Below are 22,489 nucleotides of genomic sequence, written 5' to 3' on the forward strand. Positions count from 1 at the left end.
GGGGGTTGTCACTTTTTATACGCGGTGCAACGATATATTCTCATAGTTTCTCTTTTCTTTTATCTTATCCATGTTTAACATAACATGTTGGTGGGCATTCCACCCAAAACCCTAAAATTATGTTGATTAAATATTACTACAAGATTGTTGTTGATCATTTATATTAAGGTAGGGTTTCAAATTCTTGAGTTACTTGAAAGTGTTGAGTTTTTTACCAACTAAGGCAACCCTTTAGGGTTAAATTTCTCTTTATATTAATGTGTATGGATAATTTTCTTGGTCCTTATATTGTTGCAAGAGCTATATATTTTGATAGCAACCATTGTTTCTTAATCATGAACACCAATAATGATCTAAAGTATCCTTATTGATGAGAATTTGTTTTTGTTACTGGAGGAGGAGGCTAGTAGGTAAATTTGCGGAGTTGAGATCCTCTACCAATTTTACTTCCCTCACACTTTTTTCACCACATATTTTTAAGAGAAACCTATCTATTAGACTATGAACAATGATAAAATTGACTATAATTGCTCAAAGGTGGGTCTTCCTCTTAAAAGTATAATGAAAAACTGCAAGGGGAACACAATCCTCTACCCATTACCTAGACTCAAATTTGCGTGCTCTTGTGCTCGAGTACAAAAGCTAAGCCACCCATTAACATCTTTTTTCTATATTCAACCAAGCCCAACTCTGTGATAAGTTGTTTTTGGCCTTTCACCCTTAGCCAAGTTGGGCTTGGGCTGGAGCTTTTAAAGTCCAATCAACGCAGCCCCTATTTCACACATTGTATATGGAGACAGCAAAAATATGCGGGGAAGGATATTTTCAATTAAAGTGCAAGTGTTTTTGGCCAAAATGAAATTTATATTAAACTCTCCAGACTCAAATTTGAGGTTGAAAAACCTGCATGAACAAGGAAAGGAAGTGGGGACAGCCACCAAACTCAACTCAACATAAAATTTATGGCCCCTCTAGCTAGAAAATCAGCATGACTATTGTTTAACATATTTACATGACAAAACTGTATAATACGAAAGTGAGTTTTTAAACTTATTACATCTCCCAAAACCAGTCTAATGATCGAGCAAACGCATTAAGGGAAGATATGGCAAGTTGTCAACTAAGCAATATGAAAAGATCACCACATGGGAGAGTTGTTACCTCTTCAATAATGTCTGCATTCTCATCTGCAAAGTTATGTTCTCTGTTTCTTAGATTTCAAGGATTATTTTGCATATGGGTCTCTATTACCAAGTTCAATAGATGTTAGGGTTATAAGAATGTCAGGGAATTCCAGTTGATTTACCATCTTCTATGTTTGTAAGCCTCAAACCTGGTTAAAAGAGGAAAAATACAGTTGGATGACACATGGTCAAGTAAAAATGTAGGTCTAGTTTAATCTGTATTTTTTTCGAGGTTAAATATCCAAGACTTCCCTGCAGAAAAGCATGATGTGCTCTTCAAACTCTAGTTCAATGAACTATGTTACAAACAACAGCAGACTTGTGTTTCATGAGATATTTTACTGAAATCAGCTGACATTGTGAATCAATAACATCTAAGCAGTAAGTTCCACATGTTCCAGTTCTTGTAAATTTAAATTCAACCCGATCAATAAGGAGTAGATCTCTCTGGCTTGAGGATGCAACCTCCCACCTGCTACAAACTCATAAACAACCCCATTCACCTCAATGAGACTGCACCCAGGTTCCCTCCTTATATGCTTGTCCTTCATGGACTGCCTTGTATTCACAGCATCTGTGAAATGACCAGCAGTCGCATAAACATTCGAGGAAAGTATATAGCCGCCACTATCAATCGAATCTAATTCCATTAGTGTCTTTGCTACCCTATTACCCATCTCTGTGTTTCCATGTGTCCTACAGGCAGAAAGCAAGGAGCTCCATAAGATAGCGTCTGAATTTACTGGTATATTTCCAATCAGTTCTTCTGCCTCATCAAGAAGCCCTGCACGACCAAGAACATCAACCATGCAACCATAATGCTTGATTGTTGGCTTGATCTTGTATGTCTTTGTCATTAAGAGGAAAAATACTTTTGCTTCATTGACCAGGCCTGAATGGTTGCAAGCAGTTAGAACACCAAGAAAACTAACATGATCCGGCCTCAAACCAGAGGATTGGAGCCTTAAAAATAATCTTATTGCTTCCTTTCCACGGCCGTTCAGTGCAAGGCCCAAGATCATTGAGTTCCAACATGACAACCCCTTGTTAGGGATGGTCTCAAACACTCTAAGGGCCTTATCAATGCTTCCACACTTGCAATACATATCAACAATTGCAGTAGAAATGATGGTGTTGACATTAATTTTATTCTTTTCTATATAAGCATGAACCCACTCCCCCATTCCTAGAGCTCCTAAACTAGAGCAAGCAGATAATAAGCTAACCAACGTAAACTCATCCGGCTCGATTCTTTCCTTCTGCATTAGGTGAAATAGATCTAATGCCTCCGGCAATCTCTGGTTCCTAACATACCCACTAATCATTGAATTCCATGATACTCTGCTTCTCACCGGCATTTTATCGAACAACTTTCTTGACTCACCGACTTGCCCATTTTTAGCAAGACCCATGATCATGGAATTCCAAGCAACAATATCAAAGCTCGAATATTCTTCAAACAGACGATAAGCTTCAACCCAACGGCCACAATTAACATACATGGAGATGATTGTGTTTCGAATAAAAGGATCGGATTGGATCCCGAGTTTTAGAATCCTCCCATGAAGCTGGGTTCCATCATGAGCCAGACCCATTTGAGCATAGGCCTTGAAGAGTGAAGGGTAGGTGAGTCTATGTGGTTCAATGGGTGAGAACTCCAACATCTCAATAAACAGAGATATGGCAAGTTGAGGGGTAGAGCTCTGGGAGAAGCCTCTGATGATGGTGTTCCAAGCAAAGAGGTTTGGGTGCTGGATTTGGGAGAACACCAAGTAGGCGTAGTTAATGTCGCCAGCTGGGGAGGTGGCGCAGAAAGAGAGGACACGACTGGCGGCAATAGTGTGTTTGGCCAGGCCAGTCTTGATCAGGTGGGCATGGAGTTTATGGAGGTCTGACATGGTGGTGCATCTTTTCTCCAGCATAGAGAGCGATGGATGGTCTGAGATGAAACCAGAAATGGAGCTGGGCAACGAAGGCAATGCACTGCAACATGGTCGCATATCTTCAGTCGGATTTTCTGTTACAGGCTTTTAACGACCATTTCTCTTCGCAGTACCTCAGCCATTTTAGACTCGGTGTGGGTGGGGAAATCTTTGGATTCGGATCCGGCTCGACTTCAGTGCTGTGCATTTACTGTGTGTACGCTCGACCGTTTGTTTTTCAAAACACACCTTTTAAAAATGAATGGTCGAAATTTTGATTTTTACCGTTCGTGTTCACTGCAGGTGTTGCACAACACCCAAGCAATTTTCTTAGGAAGGTCTTTTGTGTGGCAGCAATTTGGTAAAATCTAAGTATCTTCATTCAATTCTTGGGCCCCCACAAGTACTACCACATCACACTTACTAATAATTGTCATGAGATGAAGATGGTCCATCTCATTTAGGGGCGTAGCCAATGTTTCTTGTTTTTCTGACCGCTGGATGAAGGTTACACGGATCATTTAAGTTAACTTTGTTCTCTCAAATTTAGCACATGTAGTGTTGAAGACACCAAATGCTCGTTTTATACAAGTAAGAAAATTGATAGTGTGAATTTAAATAGTTTGTGTAATGGGGTGTTCCCCCCCCCCTTTCCCCCCGGGGGGGGGGCCCCCCCGGCCCCCCCCCTCTCTTTCCCCCCCCCGCAAGAACGGGCCCCGAAAATTCATCTAAACAGCTGGAAGAACATGAAACATACATAGATGACCTAAATCCAACCTCAGCCCTGCATACTTTAACAATCTTTCTTCTTCTTTTTTTTTATCATTATCAAACTAGTCATAGCGACTGGGGATCCACAAACCCATGGTGAAATGGAAAAAATATAGAGCGATGGAGGTTCAAACTCATACCCTCTTCAGATTTACTATCTCCACATAGGCACCTTTCTTTCCTTCCACAATACATTATGACTTAAACCAGGTAAAGGGTTCCCACCCAAAAAAAAAAAAAAAAAAGACCACATAAATGGAAACCCTAGCTAGTGCATTTGTATAGCATATGCACTTATAGAAACAAAGCTTATTGGTGAAACCTAGTGGAGATTTTTATAAGCATTCATTTACATACCAAATCACCACTATAGTTTTTTTATGGAAGGTTTTCATGTGTGACCACATAAAGGGTTAGAAGTTCGGATGTGACAACTAATGCGAAGGGGAGGGAGGATTTGACATGTCTTTCTAGGAAAAGATTCTCAAGATGTTGATGTTTTATCATCCTTAATTTCGTATTTTATCCTTCTTATTTAGAGTATATCAAAGAGAACATGAATTCTCGTCTTGGTGTAGATTTACATTATTTTTTAGCCACATGGGCATTAGTCATCATTAGCTCCCCAGCAAGAGTCTATCATGTGGATATGGGTCCAACTTTAGTGATGCGTATTTATTGTGTTGTCAACCGTTGAGATAGAAATCTTGATCGAAATTTCAATTTCAACCGTTGGTAGTACATGCTGCGCATTTAATACACAACATTCAAGTCTGTCTCGACAGTGATACTCCTCTGAATTATTGCATTTTCTCCTCATCAATGTATTGTTTGTAGAAATCGTCCTTTGTCGTTGTATCCATCTATATCCATGTGGCAGACTCTCCTTCTAAAGTTGATGGATGACTTTATAATTTTCCTAGTCAGAACAAATTTCAAAATACGCTCTTAACCACTTAACTCGAGACATGTGGCAAGTCGAGAGGGCCCTACACCCATTTTAATATTATAATCCCAGACCCAGGAGATTCAATCAACATAGATATAATATGAACAGTAACAGTGATGGATTCATGCTTTGAACTTTAATTAATAGTGTCAAAAAGAGAAATCATGCCTCTCATGTAATTATACATTATAGAGTAAATTTGGATAAAATAATAGCAACTCCATCATAAACAATGCTCCATAAACTACAAAGTAACAAACATAATCTCACTTTTGGAATTTGGATGGTGCAGTGGGCAACAACCAAGAGGAACACTCTACTTCATCTTGAGACTTGAATATAGGGTTCTAATCAAAAGTTCTTGATCAGATTCAGATGAATTATTTCTATATCATCTGGTCCCAAAAAGTGCTAGGAATAGGATTTATGATACATTTTCTTTTGCCTTCCATAGAGTGGTCCTAGGCTTGATGGAACTGCTCTGGTTAGATCAAGACACAGCTACTTCAGCTTTGAGTATATACAAAAGAGATTAATGAATGAGAAGAGAACCCTCACTTCAGTTGCAATGTCTAATCTTAAGTTGTGTTTACTGTTTACTATACATTCTTGGAATTGATTCTGGTTCCAGAATGCATTCCATAACACACTTCTTCTCTAGCTTATATTGCAGTTTAGCACTTCTGCTAATTTTTTTAATGACCCAAATTTCTGGACGCAAATCCCATGTCTGAAGTATCCTTTTTGTAGGCATTTGCATCATATTTGATTGGTAAAGAGTACTGTTCCTTGAGGTACTACCCTAGTGGTTGCATCCTCAAGGAAGTTGTTTCCGGACAGATTCTTGCTTGAAGGTTCAGCTTCACTACAGATTTCCATTCTGCAAATCACCTTCTAAGGCAAAACTGTGGGTCCCTGTCCCCTGGAGATCTCCAACCTTTCAGTTTTTTGGGTCGTACATAGGAGAATGATCTTAAGCAGCATTTTAAAAGTTAATGATTCTAGGAATCAGATGGCTAAGATGTTCTTGATAAAGAGCTCACAGAATGCTAGATGTTTAATTCTGAGATCTGACCCACCCCTGCATGAAACCAATATTCTCTTGTTTTTCTTCATTTTGAAGTTTTTAGTATGGTTGAGGATCAGAAGCACCTTTATGCTGACAAGCCAACAGAAACGAAACCAGAAAATCTTGATTTTGAAGTGGTGATAAGGGGTGGAAGAATAAAGAAAGGGAGACAAGGAAGCAGATCCCGATCGACCCAAACTATACTTCTTTCCTTTTTCCCACCTTTGGCTTTTGAAGTTTTAAACTTTTGATTGTCCCATAAACAGCGAAAGAGAGAGAGAAGCAGGAAAAAAAGAAAAGGGAAAGAAAAGAAATACCAACTCTCATCATTACCGTTATAATCATTTACTTCATCAACACACAGACCAGACTTAAATTCCAAAATATTCTGAGCTTCGATCTCTTTTCTCGTCCCATTGTGCCTTTTTTATTCCTTTGCACCTGCACTTGCGTGCACCTTCTCCAATACATATGCCTCCTTTCTCAAGTTTCTTTTATTCCCCGCTCTCCTTCTCTTTCTCTTCGTCCCAAGGAAGCTCTGATTCTTCAAGGTATATGAAGCTCCAATCATTCTGCTTCCGTTTCTACACCATTGATGTTGCTCTTGTTTTGAGTAATTTTGGCTACTCTGTTTCGAACCAAAGATAAAAAGCTTCGGAGTTTGGAGAAGCATAAGAAAACGAAATCTGGAAGATGGGCACAAGGGTTCGTCAGTGTCTCATATTCTTCTTCTTGGGTCTTTTCCTTTGCGCAGGTGAGTTGCAGAGTTTAAGGGGTTCTTCACCTTCTGCCTTCTCTGTTCGGACTTTGATGTTTTTTTCTTCTTTTTTCTTCATCTGGGTATCTGATTTTTTGTCTTTCTCAATTTCAGCTCTCTCTCTCTCTTAAGTAGTTTTTTTTTTTATTTCTTTCTGTTTTTATAAGTTTGAATCTTATGGATTTTTCTATTTGATTTCTCATTTTAAAGAAGACTGTGTCTTGATTTTGTCTGTTCCATTGTCTTTTTTATTTTAAATTTGAACCTGATTTGATTTGTCGTTTTTTAGTTCTGTTTAGGTAGGAAACTTCTAGACACTCAAAATAATCAATCCCACTTGGAACTTCAGAAACTGAAAATAGACTAATCAGCCTGAACTGTCTTTGGTCTAATGGTGTTCTTCACTTCGTCATCTCTTTTAGGTTTCATTTGGTACTTCAACACCAAATTACAGTCTTGGCAGAGTGCCTCTGAGAATTCTGTATATTCGATTTGAATTTATTGATTCCCTCTTTTATGTCAGAAGAAAATGATTATGTCACACGGATTCGATTTGAATTTATTGATTATTTCTCTGATGTTCACAGAAAATCAATCTCACTCTGGTTTTAATTTTAATTCTTAATTCTAGGTTCAAGTGTTACAGAGACAACCATGGTTGGAGCATCCAGCTACACTCAAGATTTGGACCATGAAGAATTGTCATCATCATCCACTTCGGAGTCCAACACCAAAAGGGATGTCATCACCCCATTAGCAACAGTTCCAGTAGTCAATCCAACTCCCTTTACGACTCCTCCAACAACCACAACCCCTGTGGGAAATCCAGAAACCCCACCAGAAGCGCCAACAATTCCAAGCCCAGATATCCCTACTCCAACCATAGGAAACCCGAGCACAAATGCTCCAACCGTAGGAACCCCAGGCACAACTACTCCAACCATAGGAACCCCAAGCACAACTACTCCAACCATAGGAACCCCAAGCACAACTACTCCAACCATAGGAACCCCAAGCACAACTACACCAACCATAGGAACCCCTAGCACCACATCTCCAACCACAGGACCTCCAAGTACCACAACTCCAACCATAGGAACCCCAAGTACTACTACTCCAACCACAGGAACCCCAGGATCATCAAGTGGGAGCTGGTGTGTTGCAAGCCAAGGTGCTGCAGAAACTGCCTTGCAGGTAGCTCTTGACTATGCCTGTGGGTTTGGTGGTGCAGATTGTTCAGCAATTCAAACGGGAGGATCTTGTTACAACCCAGACACAGTCCATGATCACGCATCTTATGCATTCAATAGCTATTACCAGAAGAACCCAGTTCCCACCAGCTGCAACTTTGGAGGAACGGCCGTTTTAACCAACATTGACCCAAGTAAGTTAATGCTGAAATACGAGTACTTGATTTATGATCAAATTTAGATGGAAAATATGGGCATGTTAAAAGCTAAGCAGGAATGATAAGTTTGATCCTCAGATGCTTTTTCCATGTCTGCGACTAGTTTTATTCATGTGCAAACTTTCTTTTTTGGCTCAATAATCTGACAGATTACAACTGAGTCCATGTCAAATCCCATGTCTCTTTTCTCACAGCTCCAGGGAATCCTTCTCAAATCATATATCCTGAACTCTCTCTTGACCCTGTCCTTGTTTGTCATGTTTTTCCACGGGCAGCTTATACCTTCAGAGTGTGTCAAATTTTGTCCAAGCATATGAGCCTATGAACATTATAAGAAGTGACAACCGAGAACATCATAAGCATATTTACTTAAGCACTAATTTCAGTTTCTGTCTCTTGCAATATTTGCAGGTAATGGATCATGTCAATATCCGGGAACCAGGTAACCATTCCATTCCATCTTTATTTCCAACTTATGTTCATGTCAAGAAGGAATGCTTCTTGATTATACTTGGTAATTGCAGCACGAGTGCAACAGTTCTGAACACAACAAATCCAACTGGATCAACGGTCTACGGAGGAGGAGCAGAACCTCCTAGCACCTTCAACTCAGCTACCTACATGTCAACTAGTTCATTGAAAGCCTTCACCATGGAATGCCTCTTAGTCTCAGTTCTAGCAGTGAGATGGATGTGACGAACTTCTTCAGCCCACATGGAATTCCACTCAACGATAGGCTATGCAGACTGAATTGAGGATTTATACACCACCAAGGTCAGCCATTAGAATCAGGCTACTTGGGAGTTTCTCAAAAGAACAAGCTACATCAGCATACAAGAGCAGTGTATATACAAAGTGATGGGTTCACGTACTGGTAGAAATCATGGATGGCTAGCTCCCTTCTTTGTAGTGTTAAGTCAATAATTTGTTTCAGAAAAGTCCATCGCTTTTGGACAGCTTTTGTTGTGCCTAGGCCAATTTAAAGAATTAGCTTCAGATCAAAAGAAATCAAAGTGATAAAAGCATTGCCTTTACATTATGACTTTACTACTTTGCTTTTCAGTCATATCATGGCCGGAATTCCCTATCAGTGCTCCCATTACCCTACTGAGTGCTGAATTCTGCCAGTCATATACAAGAGAAGGAAAAAGGAACTAGTGCAAACTAGGATTTTGCTTGTGATGAAATGAGAACACTGCTAAAGAGATGAGTCGGAAGTTAACATAGTTCTTGTTTAGTATGGGAGTACGGATTTCAACTATCTCAGCCATTCTGTGGCAGTCAATTGGCATCCAAATTTGCAAACATGCTGTCCATATCACCACCAAACATGGAATGATTTCTGATCCAAAAGAACATCTCAACTTATGAAATTAAGCTTCTCAAATGATTTGAAAAGGTCAAATTTTGTTTAAAGACCAAGGACCACTGAAAGAAGAAGAAAAAAACCCCAAAAATTGTGGCCAAGCAATTTAAATAATCACCAAATGTGACATATGGTACATATAAAGGATTCATCATCTATCCAAGAGTCTCCATAACCAATGATCAGGCCGTCGGCCATCTTTTTTCAGACCAAGTAAAATGAAAACAGGGCCGCTATCTTTCGAACCCAAAATTTCATTACAAGTGGGGAGGAAAATAAAAACTGTTGCCACTTACAAAGAACTCTTATTAGAGATAAATTTCTTGATTCTAAGCCACCATTTGACTGATGTACAGAATACATACTGAGTTTCCCCTGAAAGTACATAAGATTGGCCAGGGGAATTCTTTCCTATCCTATTGAATGGGCAAGCAATGCCACATCCATGATTGACAGTTTATTTCTTACTCATCTTCAACAGTAAAGACTCAAAAAGCAATAGGCCAAAACATTCCACTAGCAAACATTTTGTTTGTAATTCTAGTAAGATTACATTGCTTGAGATATTATGACACAGAAGAACTAAGCCCAACTCCATCCAAACCTTAACCTTCTAAGCTGGCAAACTTGCAGAAACTACATTATGAAATAAGAAGTGTTATTTTACACAAGCTTTCAATTATTATTTAAAGTAATTTTTATCAAACAGAAACAATTTCAGTTCAGGTCAACAAATAAATGACAAATATCTAATGTAGGACTTGAATGAAGAAAGAGTGATCCCTCAGCTTCAAAAACAAGCCCCAGGGTCAATAGACTCACATAATGGCTTAGCCCATCTGCCTCAATATAAACTGCAGCATCTATGCTACATGAGAGACAGAGGTGCATACAGTGCAAGGGGAAAACTCGACTCAATGACTCACCCCAAGTCTGAGAAACAGCACTGGATGGACTGTACCAGTGGAACCATGTAGAAATGTGACATGCATTTGCAAAACTTTTTGGCTCAATTTCTACTAGAACAAAATATGGATTTCATCAGAACAAGGAAGAAATATGTTAATTCTTATGATTGTAGGAAGTCCTAAAAGGACATGGACCTCATTTCATGTTACAATATGTTAGGAAAACCCTAGTAAAATTTTCAACCGAAACTATATCTAGTTTCATAGAGTACTGAAACCTGAAATGAGTCTATTAATTGGTCAAGTGACCAATCCAGCAACATTCAAGAATTGGATGGATGAACTTGCCCAGATGTGACATCCCGATTTAAGAAATGGAAGGTCCTAAATGTTTTAAATCAACCATGCTAAAACGTTGGAGAAAACTCCAGAAAAAGTTATAATGCATTCAACTCTCTGACTTTTATAGTGACTGCCTAATCAAGTGCAGAGCATCAATAAGGTTGGAGTATTGGGAAGGGGGGGGGGGGAATTGACCAATATTATCAAGTCTTGGATCAGAGTATGTACTACCAAGCACAAATCATGAAAATTGCCATGGATACACACATTCATATTGCAAATGATGTACTAGCCATAACAAGTCAACCACATAAGATGGGCTGTGCAAGAGATTAGTGCAAAGGTATCCAGTGTCTAACATGGTACAGGGTGTTCAATACTAAACTCCTGAAGATTATACAGGAATAGAAGAGTCAATACTGGCATCCTGCAAGGTAAAAAAATTTCAGAAACTAAAGTTCTCATTGCCTACCTTACATACACACGAAAATCCAACAGACCAGTTCATGTGGAACCATGGCCATAAATATGATGATCTAATGTTTGAGGGCCATGAAATATATTTAACAATATTATCATGCATACCTTATGAGAATACATGCTACATCCCTCTTCAATCGTTCCTTCTTACTAGGAAATTATACATATAAACTAACCAAGATACATAGAAGGACCAACCATACATGTAAACTAACCAAGAAACACAACTGACATTTATTTTCTATCCCCTAATATGTTTTGACCATATACATGCCTGCTACACTATGTACAACATCGGATTATATCAGACTATCAGATCAAAAGCAAGCATGCAACTGCAGTGATGCAAATGACTGCTAAGGTGGCAATTATCGATCCTTGTTCAAACGAATTTTGCAAGCTACCTGCCCTTGAGAAATGTTGGTAAGCCAGGTATGTAGCAATCACTAAAGAAATGACAGTACCTCCTTGTGTTCCTCTGACCATCAAAAAGGCAAGAAATGTTAAAAATATTAAGTGAGATGGAAAAATGACCCAGTAAATACTCACCCATACCCTCCTGCTCACCTGAGGTTCATTACTTGGTAAGGAGCCAGAATAACAAGCAGAAATGCCAGGAAAGGTAACTCCAGTTCACCTAGAAACCAAAAACAGTTAATTAAATATGTTCCATTTTGTTAAAGACGATAGATGAAACAATTTATGGAAAAATCAAAACATAAATTGTGCATATGTTATCATCTATCTATCTATTTCTTTTTCTTTTCTTGCCCTGAATATGTTTCAGCTGTTGTAACTAACTGACTACTGTTAAACTTTGTCCATTTGGATAGACGTGTATTTGGCTCAGATACCTTCCTCAATTATTTACTCCATATATGTAATGGGAACACATTTCTGTTACTCAGTCTATACAAGTCCTAGAAGTGGAAGGATAACGTACTCAGACAATCTCATTAACATGAAAAGTTCACAGATTGCATATTTAATAAGTTATTCATCTGATTAGAATACCAGCATATATGAGTATGTGACCATGCCAAAAATAATAGGAGTTAGTAATCACATAAACAATTCATGATATGACATAAAAATAACAAAATGAGTGAATTGTCAGCTCCTAAAGATAAATAAATTGTGATTTTTTCTTTTTTTGCAGCTTGAATTTCTGCAACACCTTGCTGCTTTGAAGATCCCATTGATTCCACTGGGTCCACTATGCCTGCTTGCCTAGGATTGAGTTTGCCCCTCCGCCCAGCACAGTAAATTGGTGGCCTGACTTAATTGATGGAACTCCAGAGGTGATTGATCTAAAGAATTCCTCATCTTTACAATGGTCCAGCCAGCCCTATGTATGTGGTGGAAATCCATATAACCACAGTTGTCAACGCATCACGCAGGCGGCGCCTTGGCAGTGCTCTGATTGACCTGGGATTGAGTTTGCCCCTCCGCCCAGCACAGTAAATTGGTGGCCTGACTTAAATGATGTAACTCCAGAGGTGATTGATCTAAAGAGTTCCTCATCTTTTCAATGGTCCAGCCAGCCCTATGTATGTGGTGGGAATCCATATAACCGCAGTTGTCAAGGCATTGTGCAGGCGGCACCTTGGCAGTGCTCTGATTGACCTGGCCGACTTGAGCACTAGGCAGGAGCCTTGGATGCCTTGTACATGCAGTTGTCTTCACCTTGTATTTACCTTTCTCTGCCACCTTGGTAGTTGGTAGTCTAGCACCTTCATAGGTGACAACTGTGCATACAACTACATAATATGAAGTTTCACATGGCTTCTTGAAAATATTTAAGACTAGCTAATTTTGGTCATAAAAGTCACACTTCACTTGCTAACAGCAGCACAGTCTTAACACATTCTCTAACAAAATGACTTTCTTCTCAATTTCTTCCTTAGTAGGCAAACTCTAAAAGAAGAAAAAAAAACCAAAGGAACATAGAATGGTTATGTATAAGGGGAAACAAAACCAAAGGAACATAGAATGGGTATATATACGGGGATTTTCTCATTAATGCCCTAGTGTCAAGGTGTTAAATAAGTTGTTCTTTTTGCTCATTCCTGATGGCAGCCAAATTTTAATCTTTTTTCCCCCCTGAACAAGGATAATACTATCAGTTTTCCAGCAATGACAGCTTTTCAATATGACATAATGATATGTTACTTTCAAACTATTTTTGAAAACCTTCATACTCTTATCTCAACATTGAGGAATAAGAACAAGAGGCGATTAAAATAAGGCCTCAAGCTCTAAATACACTTGTAAAGGTGTATTCAGACACTATCATCTGTGAATTAGCAGTTGCTGCAAAAAGGATTGCTTAAAGGAAAAACTTAGAAAGCAATGTAAAGAAGATAACATTTAAGTTTCCTTTTGTAAAATTTGGTTAACCTAACGAAAGCAATGTAAAGAAGATAACATTTAAGTTTCTTTTTGTAAAATTTGATTAAGGTTAACATCGTTTAACAGCTTACGCACCAGATACAGAGAAGAAAAGACGAGTGAGAAGAGCCAAGGACGCAATCCAAAGGCCAACCTCGCTCCTGCCATTTGAACATTGAAAAGCTTATCTGGTAAATTATAACCAAAGAAAAGGAGAGAGGGATCAGGAGGGCAGCAGCATCACCTACTTGATCCATGAGACAATGGTTGAAGGTGCTTGTAGAGCAAACAAAGGAACAAGAAATGACTTTTGAACTGCAGTGCCTCTGGAAAGCATTAGAACGCTGGGAAAGAAGTTCCAAGATCAATTGCATAACCAAACAAAAACCAGAATACAGTACAAGTTCTTGAAACAGCAAAAAAAAATATTATCTTCTTGGTCCACATCTTAATGGTGTTATTTTTATAGTTACTGGATATGTGGATATGTAGAACTTGCTATATGACCAGTACTGTTGTCTAACAGTTATTATAAAAATAATTCAATGTATCGAACTTAAATCTCAATTTGTAATTCAAAACTAAAATCAATGTAATTGAAGTGCTGGAGCTGCTTTGGTTAAGAGTACATTCCAAAGGTCTTTTGCTTCTTTCCTGATTCAGAAACGCTTTTGAAGAATGGACATCCAACGATCATCAGCACGAAATACCAGAAACAGAAAGTACAGAGAGATATATACTTACGTGGACGCCACAGTGGATACCCATTGAAGGTTTCGAGGGTGAAACGGAGCAGAGTAACAAACAGCACCGGATCCACGCTTCCTCTTCAATTCTTGATGCTTTACTGAGAATCTGCAGACATTCCAGGATTCAGATAAGACAAACGAAACGAACATACCCATGGAAATCAATTTTTTTATAGATTAGAATAAATCTCACCTGAGAGGATGAAAAAGGAATTGAGCAGATGAGCGAGTGGTGTTAATGGTAGCGAAAATCTTACTTTGATGGCGAGATGAATTTAGGATGGGAGATCCAAAAGTAAATGAATCCCTACGAAGAGGAGAGGGAGGTTGAGCAATAGAGAAGGCAACAGACAACATGGCTCCTTCAGTAGTTCTTTCGTCACTTCCGTTGTTGCAGCCTTGCAGTTGCAGGTAGTCGAAAGTGATGGAAGGCAAAGAGCGAAAGACGAGAGAAAGTTCCAGCGGAAACCAACGCGTGTAGTAGCCGGTGGGCCCGTGACACTTGTGAATGGTCAGACCGACCGGTCTGCGTGTCTGACAGCTGACCCACGATATTTGCCAAATTGTTTGGGACCGTCGAGATGAGATTTCAGACCCTCACATTCAAAATCTTTTTTGAAATTCTATAGTTTCGATAGAAATTTCGATATATCGGTCGATTTGACGTTCATCTACAGGAGCAGGACCCAAGCAAAGTCTTGATATTTGTTTTCAATGCAGGGTCAGTATAATGATAAAATCCATACTTTTCAGTGGAAAGGTCATGGATTCGACTCCTGAGGACAACAAAACATTTGATGTAATCGAGGTGCGTGCAAACTGACTTGGATGAATCTCATACACAAAAAAAAAAAAGTTTTTGATATTTGTTGGGTTCACATCCTTTATAATTCTCATTCCTTATAATTTTCTGTAATTCTTTCAATCGGTCACAATTGAAACCCAACTGAAAATTGAATATTCTCATTCTTTATAATTTTCATAAATACTAGATTCTTGGTCACAATTAAAACCCCATCTGAAAATGTAACATTGGCATACATAAATTACCCCAGAATAAAAATTTTCATAAATACTAGATCTCGATCCATTTATATTTTCTTAATGTCTCTTCATCACAAAATAAATTAAAATCACATCTCCAATTCATTTTATCAATATTTAAAGATAACGTAAAAACTAATTATGCTGCTCGAGAAGCTGTAATTGACCATCGTAGATATGCATGTTTTTTGTTATGATATCAGAACATTTTTTGGGCTAAAATGTGGACCCTTGTGGGTCCATGAAAACTTTACATTAATTAGCTACAATAAGGTTGGATTGGTCCCCTCCTTTCTTCATTTTCTTCTTTTGGCAAGATCCCTGCTAGGTTGCCTAGGTAGAGTTGGTCCAATTAGTTAGATCCATATTTTTTATTGAAGAAGTTGTGGGTTCAACCCTTACAGCCAGACAGACTGTCCACCCATTATTCTACCCTCCTTGCCTGCCGGGTCAAGGAAAAAATTCCAGACTTCTTGGCCAATTCTTTAGCCTCTTGTGGCATATTGCTGACATGGTTCGTGAAGATAGCCATTTATGAAATCTAGTTTTTAATTATGATACAATGGGCTTAGCTAGCTGAGTTCCTCAGAAGAATCTCCAAAAAACCCACACCATGGTCACCCACCAAACAAAGAAGACAGTCGCTACCACCGGTGCCACTTGACCGGTTGTTGTCGAACAAATACAAATGTGTCAGAAGTTGGGGAAGTCTACCGCTGTTTAGAAAACCCTTCTAGCCCACCTTTCCTTGTTGGTTGCAAAAGCCTCAATTTTTATCAGGTAAGACAAGCAGACTTTATCTCAGCAGCTATGGAGGGTTAATCTTACTCGCTTACTCCACACATAGATCCATTGAGTACAACGCCTGACCATGGTTGCAGGTGTTTTTGTTTTTTGTTTCCAAAATGAATGAGTAGTGTCTCGATATTTTGACTAAATAGCATTTCCGATTTGGATAAGGGTATTTTGGGAATTAAAAAAATATAAACATGGATTTAATGTTCTTCTCAAATGGATTGGATTAATGTATCCAATGAAAACTCAACGGGATGTTTTGTTTTTCATATATTAATTGATGAAGAGTTGGTGATTTAACTATTTAAGTACTCTATTTTGTGCATTTTGCTCTTATTTTTTTTCGGTAAACAGGCCAAACGCTTTAAAAAAACCACAGGGGAAAGACTGCCTCAAGAATTTGGGAGTTCCGACTTCCACTCTTTAGCTTCCGTTGTTGGCTACCTATAGCTTCAAAATTCACATGGAAGAGCAAAATCTCCTCGAACCCTTAATCTCCACCACCTCCAATGCTCCTGCCGTTGTCGCCTCTACCACAGATGAGAAATTCACAGTATCAATCTCATCAATCACGCACCGTATCGTCTGCGTCATCTTCATTGGAATCTTATCCATATGGGCCAATTATGAAGCGTCTAAAGGCTTTGAAGTAACCATCATTAACGACGCCGGAGATTCTTCAGCTGGTCGTCGATTTGCGCTCTTCTTCGTCTCCAACGACAAGGCAACCAGAATAGTCTTAAATACGAGTCATTTCGCCGAACAAGTTCTCTACCCAAATGCCACCCAGCCCAAGAAGCAAGTTAACCGTGTAACCTTGAGGCTCGCCGGCCGGAATCTATCACAACCGGTTGTAGTTAACGTGAGCAACGACCATGAGTTTGTTCTTCACATTAGCCCATCGTTGATGGAAGAGACTAATAATGTCGAGAGGGTTGTGGCGTCGGCGGTGCAAAGAGGAATGGCTCGTGTATGGCTTTGGGATGGAGAGATGCGTGCACCAACGTCTCTTATTGATGGAATGGTTGAGTACGTCGGAAGATCTTCTGGGTTTGCTGCACTGACGGATCCCGGCGGCCTAAACTCGCCGGAAACATCTGACGGCAATAGTTGCTGGGAAAATAGAGACGGTTTGGTCGTCGCGAATTTCTTGAATTATTGTGAGCGGGTCACACATGGGTTCATTGGCCGGTTGAACCAAGAAATGCGTGAACGTTGGCATGCGCGAATGATTGATGATGCATTGGGTCTGCCAGCTCAGCAGGCGTGCTTTTCCTATTATTCTTCAACGAGACAGATACCAAACGTAATGGGACCCACTACCAACTCAGGACCTACGTAGGACAAACTGTGGGGCCCACAAAAACAATAACCACAAGAAACTTTGTGGATACATGTGTGGTGGAGGTTGAGCACAACAAGCTTCCAATGATAGCGAGTGAGATTCTTTTTTTGAATGACTTACAATTTGTGTACAAGTTTCATATTCATTTTTTTAAGTGATATGCATTTGTGTACAAGTTTCATATTCATTTTTTTAGTGATATGCATTGATCATTTTATGCCCACAAAAAAAAAAAAATCCGCTTTGATCAGTTAAAAGATTGGGATTTTTTTTTTTTTTAGTGCAAAGGCCAAAGAGCATTTATTCAAGTGGCAAAACCATAGTAGTGGAACCTAAGTCTTTGAGCCGAGTAGAAGTAAGCCATACAATTGTTTCAGCCACTAACTGGGCCTTCTAGGCTAGGTAATCTGCTAGTGTATTGCGATTCCTAATAACATGAAGAAAGTTACATGAAACAAAATAAGTACCAAGTCTATGAATGTCTTGAATCAAAGAGCTAATGCAGAGTGGGGGTGGTGGCTGGGAATTGTTAATATAGTTTAATTGATCTGAGCGCATTACCTCCCGGTCAGCACGAGACATGAGTCTTAATTTCCAACTTTTCAACCTTTTAGATACCCTATCAAAAATAAAAGTAAACGTTTGTTGTTTTGACAAATCTATTTCAGGGGGAAGACCCAAGTATTCAGGGAGTTGATTTGTATAAGAAATCTTCAAGATTTTTAAAAACCACCTTCTAAATTTCATGGGGAGTTGATCATATCACCATATTGGATGAATGGTATCCCACCACATAGCATGTATAGTCTGATGGTAGTTCACTTTGGAGTCGGCAAAGGGCCAATTGGAGAATAGGTAATAAGAACACGTGCAGATAATTGGGTGGCATTGGTATAGTGATCATTAATTATCATCTTTTATAAGGGGTATCTGAGTCATTTTACCCCCGTTTATATAGGCATGGTCCTATATAGATATTCAATCCCAGACTAGGTGCTCCAATCTTTCCCTTGTATGTGCAACTGTGCACCAATCTTTCCCTTGTATGAATTTATAATGTAGACGTCATTCCTTGTAACATTTTATTTTCTCAATGAACTTTGCTTTTAGGGCATCTTTTTCTTGTTCATTAATCATGCAATAAAATTAAAAATCGATTGTTTGGGTGAACAATGAATGAGGAGGTTGCCAGGTGTGCGACGTGGGTTCGAACCACCGGTTTATAAACTGGGATTGGCAAAACAAAAAAAAAAAAAAAAAAAAAAAAAAATATAATATATATATATATATATATATATATATATATATATACACACACACACACACACATAAATCTCAAATTACCTCCAAGAGTTATCCTCTGACTCTCACAATGGTTGTCAAGATAATTTGAATATTCACGTTCTAAAAATATGAAACTGTGTAATGTACATTGAATTCAGTTGAAATAAAATTTGCTCATTGAGTTTGATCCAAATTGCCTATTCAGTATCTATATTTTTATATTTTGTCAAAGGTTAATTAAGACATTCCAATTCAATCATCACATCATTGAGTGGAAGGAAAAAAATTGAGACAGACTTATAAGGTCAGACACAAGTCGTATGCATAGGTTCAAGATCAAGAACATTATTGATATTGCATTAATTTATTGAATGTTAAAGTCCCTTAGGTGTTAGGCTTGATCTAAACCTTGTTTTGTACTCGAAATATAGAGTTTGAAAGAATTGAGAGCTCCATAGATCTTACAATGGAGACAATATATTGTATGTCTAATACTGGATTCAACACTCATAATACTTTACAAATTAAAATAAGATGTGAAACATTAGGTAGAAATAAATTAGTCAAATAAAAGAGTTGTCGACAACTAAATTTGTTATAGCATGAGACAAAAAAAAATAACACTCTAACAGAATGATCCATTAATGAGTAGAGGTATTGACCATTTTCAAATAATGGTAAATACCGAAAAGATCTAAGTTGATAATTTTGGTCAAAAATTTATGTGAAAAAATGTCAATGTAAAACTAAAGGGTCCAATCATGCAGTGGAATCTTAATGGTCCATTCTAAAGACTTGCACGCAAAAACAAAAGTAGTCGCATGAAAATAAAAGAAAATGAGGGAATGATTAAAAAAATAAATAAATTTGATAGATAATAAAATCATCTACAATAATGATCTTTTGGAAGAAAGGACCAAAAAAAAAAAAAAAAATCATCTTTTGACTAAATAAAATCTTGTGTTTATTTTTATTTTTTTAAAGACTACATTTAAACATGTCAAATAAAAAAAAATTCTAGAAAATACGACCATTCGAATAATTATAGCATTTAATTTTTTATTTGTTATAAAACATTCAAAATTTGTCCAAATTTTAAGTTTGCTTACCATGACAGAGAGAAAGTGGAGTTTCCATTTCAATATTGTACAATTAATGCACTTCGAAAGGTCGAAATCGAAATATCGCATTTATAAAAGAGTGAAATAGACATTTTGAAAATGGATGGTCGAAGCTACAGATGCTGCTCATGAATTATTAGATTGTGAACCATATATGGGTTTTCACGTTTGACAAAATGACTGATTTAGGTTTCAAGCTTAGATACAAGCTTAGATAGCTGACAACGGATGTTGAGTTTCTTTGATATTTTTCTTGGGACCTTTTGTGGATCATGATATATTGTTTGATATGATCCATGCCCATCAGAAGGTGTGGGCACTCAGAATTTGAAATCAGAGTCCTGTCATGGTACAAGCAGCCACTGTAGACAATTAATCCAAAAGTGAATGCGAAATTTAAAAGACAGGTGCAGGCCGGTCATCAACATAGACCACAAAAGCTTTATGAATAAGCATTTGACAAGTAAGTATCAAGCTAGTCTTCCTTCCTCACATGAATTCAGGACTTTGATCAAAGCCTGGTTTCTATCTTTAAGAAATTCAAACAGTAAATGATAAGTCTCTGAATTCAAATTCAAATTCAAATTCGAATTCATCGTAACTAGTTCTATCATTGATTGATCGATCTTATCTCCAACTGATTTAGAAAAGTTTGAGTTATAGTTAAAGTATCAACAAGAACATCCTTGTAGTTCATACAGATGCCAATTTTCATACAAAGCCTTAACCCAACAATTTTTACTGAGATAATTGCATTTATGTTAGACAAAATCCACCAGAAATTATAGTTTTGCAGTAAACATCTCCAATTTTAAAGGTTTTATAATTCCCCAGGATGCTCTCTTTCATTTCAACCATAGGAAGAAGATTTGTATAATCTTCCATCTGGACAAGTCACTTATGTTTGATGCCTTCTTTAGGCTTTTTACTAAAGATTAACAATGAGAGAAAGCACTGGCAACTTGAAGTTGAGAAAGTGAAAATTCATGGCAGAATTTCTACAGTTCCTCGGAGGCTGGAGCTTCCACATTAAAAGATACCTGCATAACAATATGCAATGAAAGTTTTGTAAGAGAACAGGTCAATGATTATTAAAACAAATAGAAAAATGAGAGTTTCTGGGAGAAACAAATTATGAATAATTATGATTATCCTGTCATACTGACATATGAGGACCCTTGCCATTTTGTCTCAATCAGAAAACCATTGTCATTTTATTCTTGTTGATGATGTTATGTAATATGGCTGGGTCATCTAAGTGTAAATGGTTCATTTTTACTTCATAATTCTTCTCTTGTAGTTCAGAACCAGTGACAGTACAACTCCAAATCAAGATTGTTCAATTCAACTTTTGGGGTCAAAACACAATGTTCTAAATTGGACCAACAGGGTATACTTGCCTCAGAAATTCTAACATTGAATTCTCAGACAAATGGGGTTTCCCCATGAAAAAACTGCATCTCTCTTTTGTTGTTTGGAGATTACTTCAACATTTCCATGTTCTTCTCACTTTCAAGCTCAAGGCATTCTTTTTTGCTTTGTTTCTTACTGTTAATCAAACATCCTTTGTACTGTAAAAAGGTCAACCATCCTTTGTACTGTAAAAAGGTTTTTCCTTATTGTTGTTTGATTGATTTCTTACCTGATTAGTCCTTACTTTCAGTTCTTTGGTTGTTCGCCTCTTGTTCACTTCCTCCACATGAATGGATGTAACTCTCTCTGCAGGCAGCTAAATCTGTGTTTATGGGCTATAATTTTGAACTTAAGGGTTTTGTTTGCTATAATCTGTCTCTTCATGGCCTGCTTATCTCTCATGTTTTTTTTTTCATTTCATTCTACCTCTTACTCTGTTTTTTTTCGTGTGTATCAACCCAGCAAACAATGGAGAAATCCAACTGCAATATCTTCATACTTGCCTCAACTGCTTTGTTCTTTCCTACATCATCCTCCGATTTTGCTCCTCTGGTGATTTTTCCTCCTCTCCTTACATAACGTCAGATGTTTGTTCTGATCTAAATATATATTTATCCATTGTTCCTCCTGTGTCACCAAAGGTCTGTTCTTTTAATCTAGTTTTTGTCATTCCACCATAGTTCTAAGCATTCTTATAGATTTGGCTTCTTTCATAGGAGTCCTAAGTAACTTTATTCAGTTTTCTCAACATTCCCATCTTCACTATGGTTTTTCTATATGACACTTCTTGACAGCCCAACAGTCCTGATCACCATTGTTGCTGGAAAACAAACAGTCCATTTTTTAGGTGTCTTTCAGTAATCCTCTCCTATAAATCCATAACATGATTCGTTAACTTTGGACATCACCAAAATATTTGGAAAGTGTTATCACAAAGCTTCTCATGCATCTATACAGTATTCTCTGAGTGTACATAATTTTTAGGATGGGCGTATGGTGGCTCTGTACACTTTGGAGATTGACTTGGTAAGTGTCACACTCAGGTTTATATAATTTCCCCCAACCTCACCAACCCCTTTGTTCTATTATCAAATCAAATACCGAAAAGAATGGATTAGAAGGTACACTATAAGGTATTCCTCTAAAAATCTAATTGTCATTATCATAATCTTTTCTGAAGAAGCATGCCCT

The 22,489-nt window shown here is 37.9% G+C and overlaps 4 protein-coding genes across 4 annotated transcripts; 2 read left to right on the forward strand and 2 right to left on the reverse strand.

The window, feature by feature from the left end:
- Window positions 1–1,482: 1,482 nt before the first annotated feature.
- LOC149026085 (Pentatricopeptide repeat (PPR-like) superfamily protein) lies at window positions 1,483–3,281 on the reverse strand. The gene has a single exon (XM_089143245.1). The coding sequence runs from the start codon at window positions 3,182–3,184 to the stop codon at window positions 1,559–1,561; it is 1,626 nt and encodes a 541-aa protein (XP_088999371.1). The 5' UTR covers window positions 3,185–3,281; the 3' UTR covers window positions 1,483–1,558.
- A 2,623-nt stretch (window positions 3,282–5,904) lies between these two features.
- On the forward strand, window positions 5,905–9,372 carry LOC149026086 (uncharacterized). Its single transcript, XM_089146327.1, has 4 exons — window positions 5,905–6,649; window positions 7,284–8,036; window positions 8,472–8,502; window positions 8,585–9,372. The coding sequence occupies exons 1-4, from the start codon at window positions 6,589–6,591 to the stop codon at window positions 8,754–8,756; spliced, it is 1,017 nt and encodes a 338-aa protein (XP_089002453.1). The 5' UTR covers window positions 5,905–6,588; the 3' UTR covers window positions 8,757–9,372.
- A 1,928-nt stretch (window positions 9,373–11,300) lies between these two features.
- Window positions 11,301–14,751, reverse strand: LOC149026087 (cold-regulated 413 inner membrane protein 1, chloroplastic-like). The gene is made up of 6 exons (XM_089146328.1): window positions 14,490–14,751; window positions 14,292–14,402; window positions 13,796–13,891; window positions 13,644–13,708; window positions 11,724–11,793; window positions 11,301–11,634 (listed from the first exon to the last, which is right to left on the reverse strand). The coding sequence occupies exons 1-6, from the start codon at window positions 14,651–14,653 to the stop codon at window positions 11,469–11,471; spliced, it is 672 nt and encodes a 223-aa protein (XP_089002454.1). The 5' UTR covers window positions 14,654–14,751; the 3' UTR covers window positions 11,301–11,468.
- Window positions 14,752–16,418: 1,667 nt separating this feature from the next.
- Window positions 16,419–17,682, forward strand: LOC149026088 (Plant basic secretory protein (BSP) family protein). The gene has a single exon (XM_089143246.1). It carries the CDS (start codon window positions 16,599–16,601, stop codon window positions 17,475–17,477), a length of 879 nt encoding a protein of 292 aa, XP_088999372.1. The 5' UTR covers window positions 16,419–16,598; the 3' UTR covers window positions 17,478–17,682.
- Window positions 17,683–22,489: the final 4,807 nt, after the last annotated feature.

The sequence above is a fragment of the Hakea prostrata genome, chromosome 2, assembly GCF_041222555.1.
Source record: "Hakea prostrata isolate BN-2017 chromosome 2, UWA_Hpros_2, whole genome shotgun sequence".
In the NCBI taxonomy this organism is placed as follows: domain Eukaryota; kingdom Viridiplantae; phylum Streptophyta; class Magnoliopsida; order Proteales; family Proteaceae; genus Hakea; species Hakea prostrata.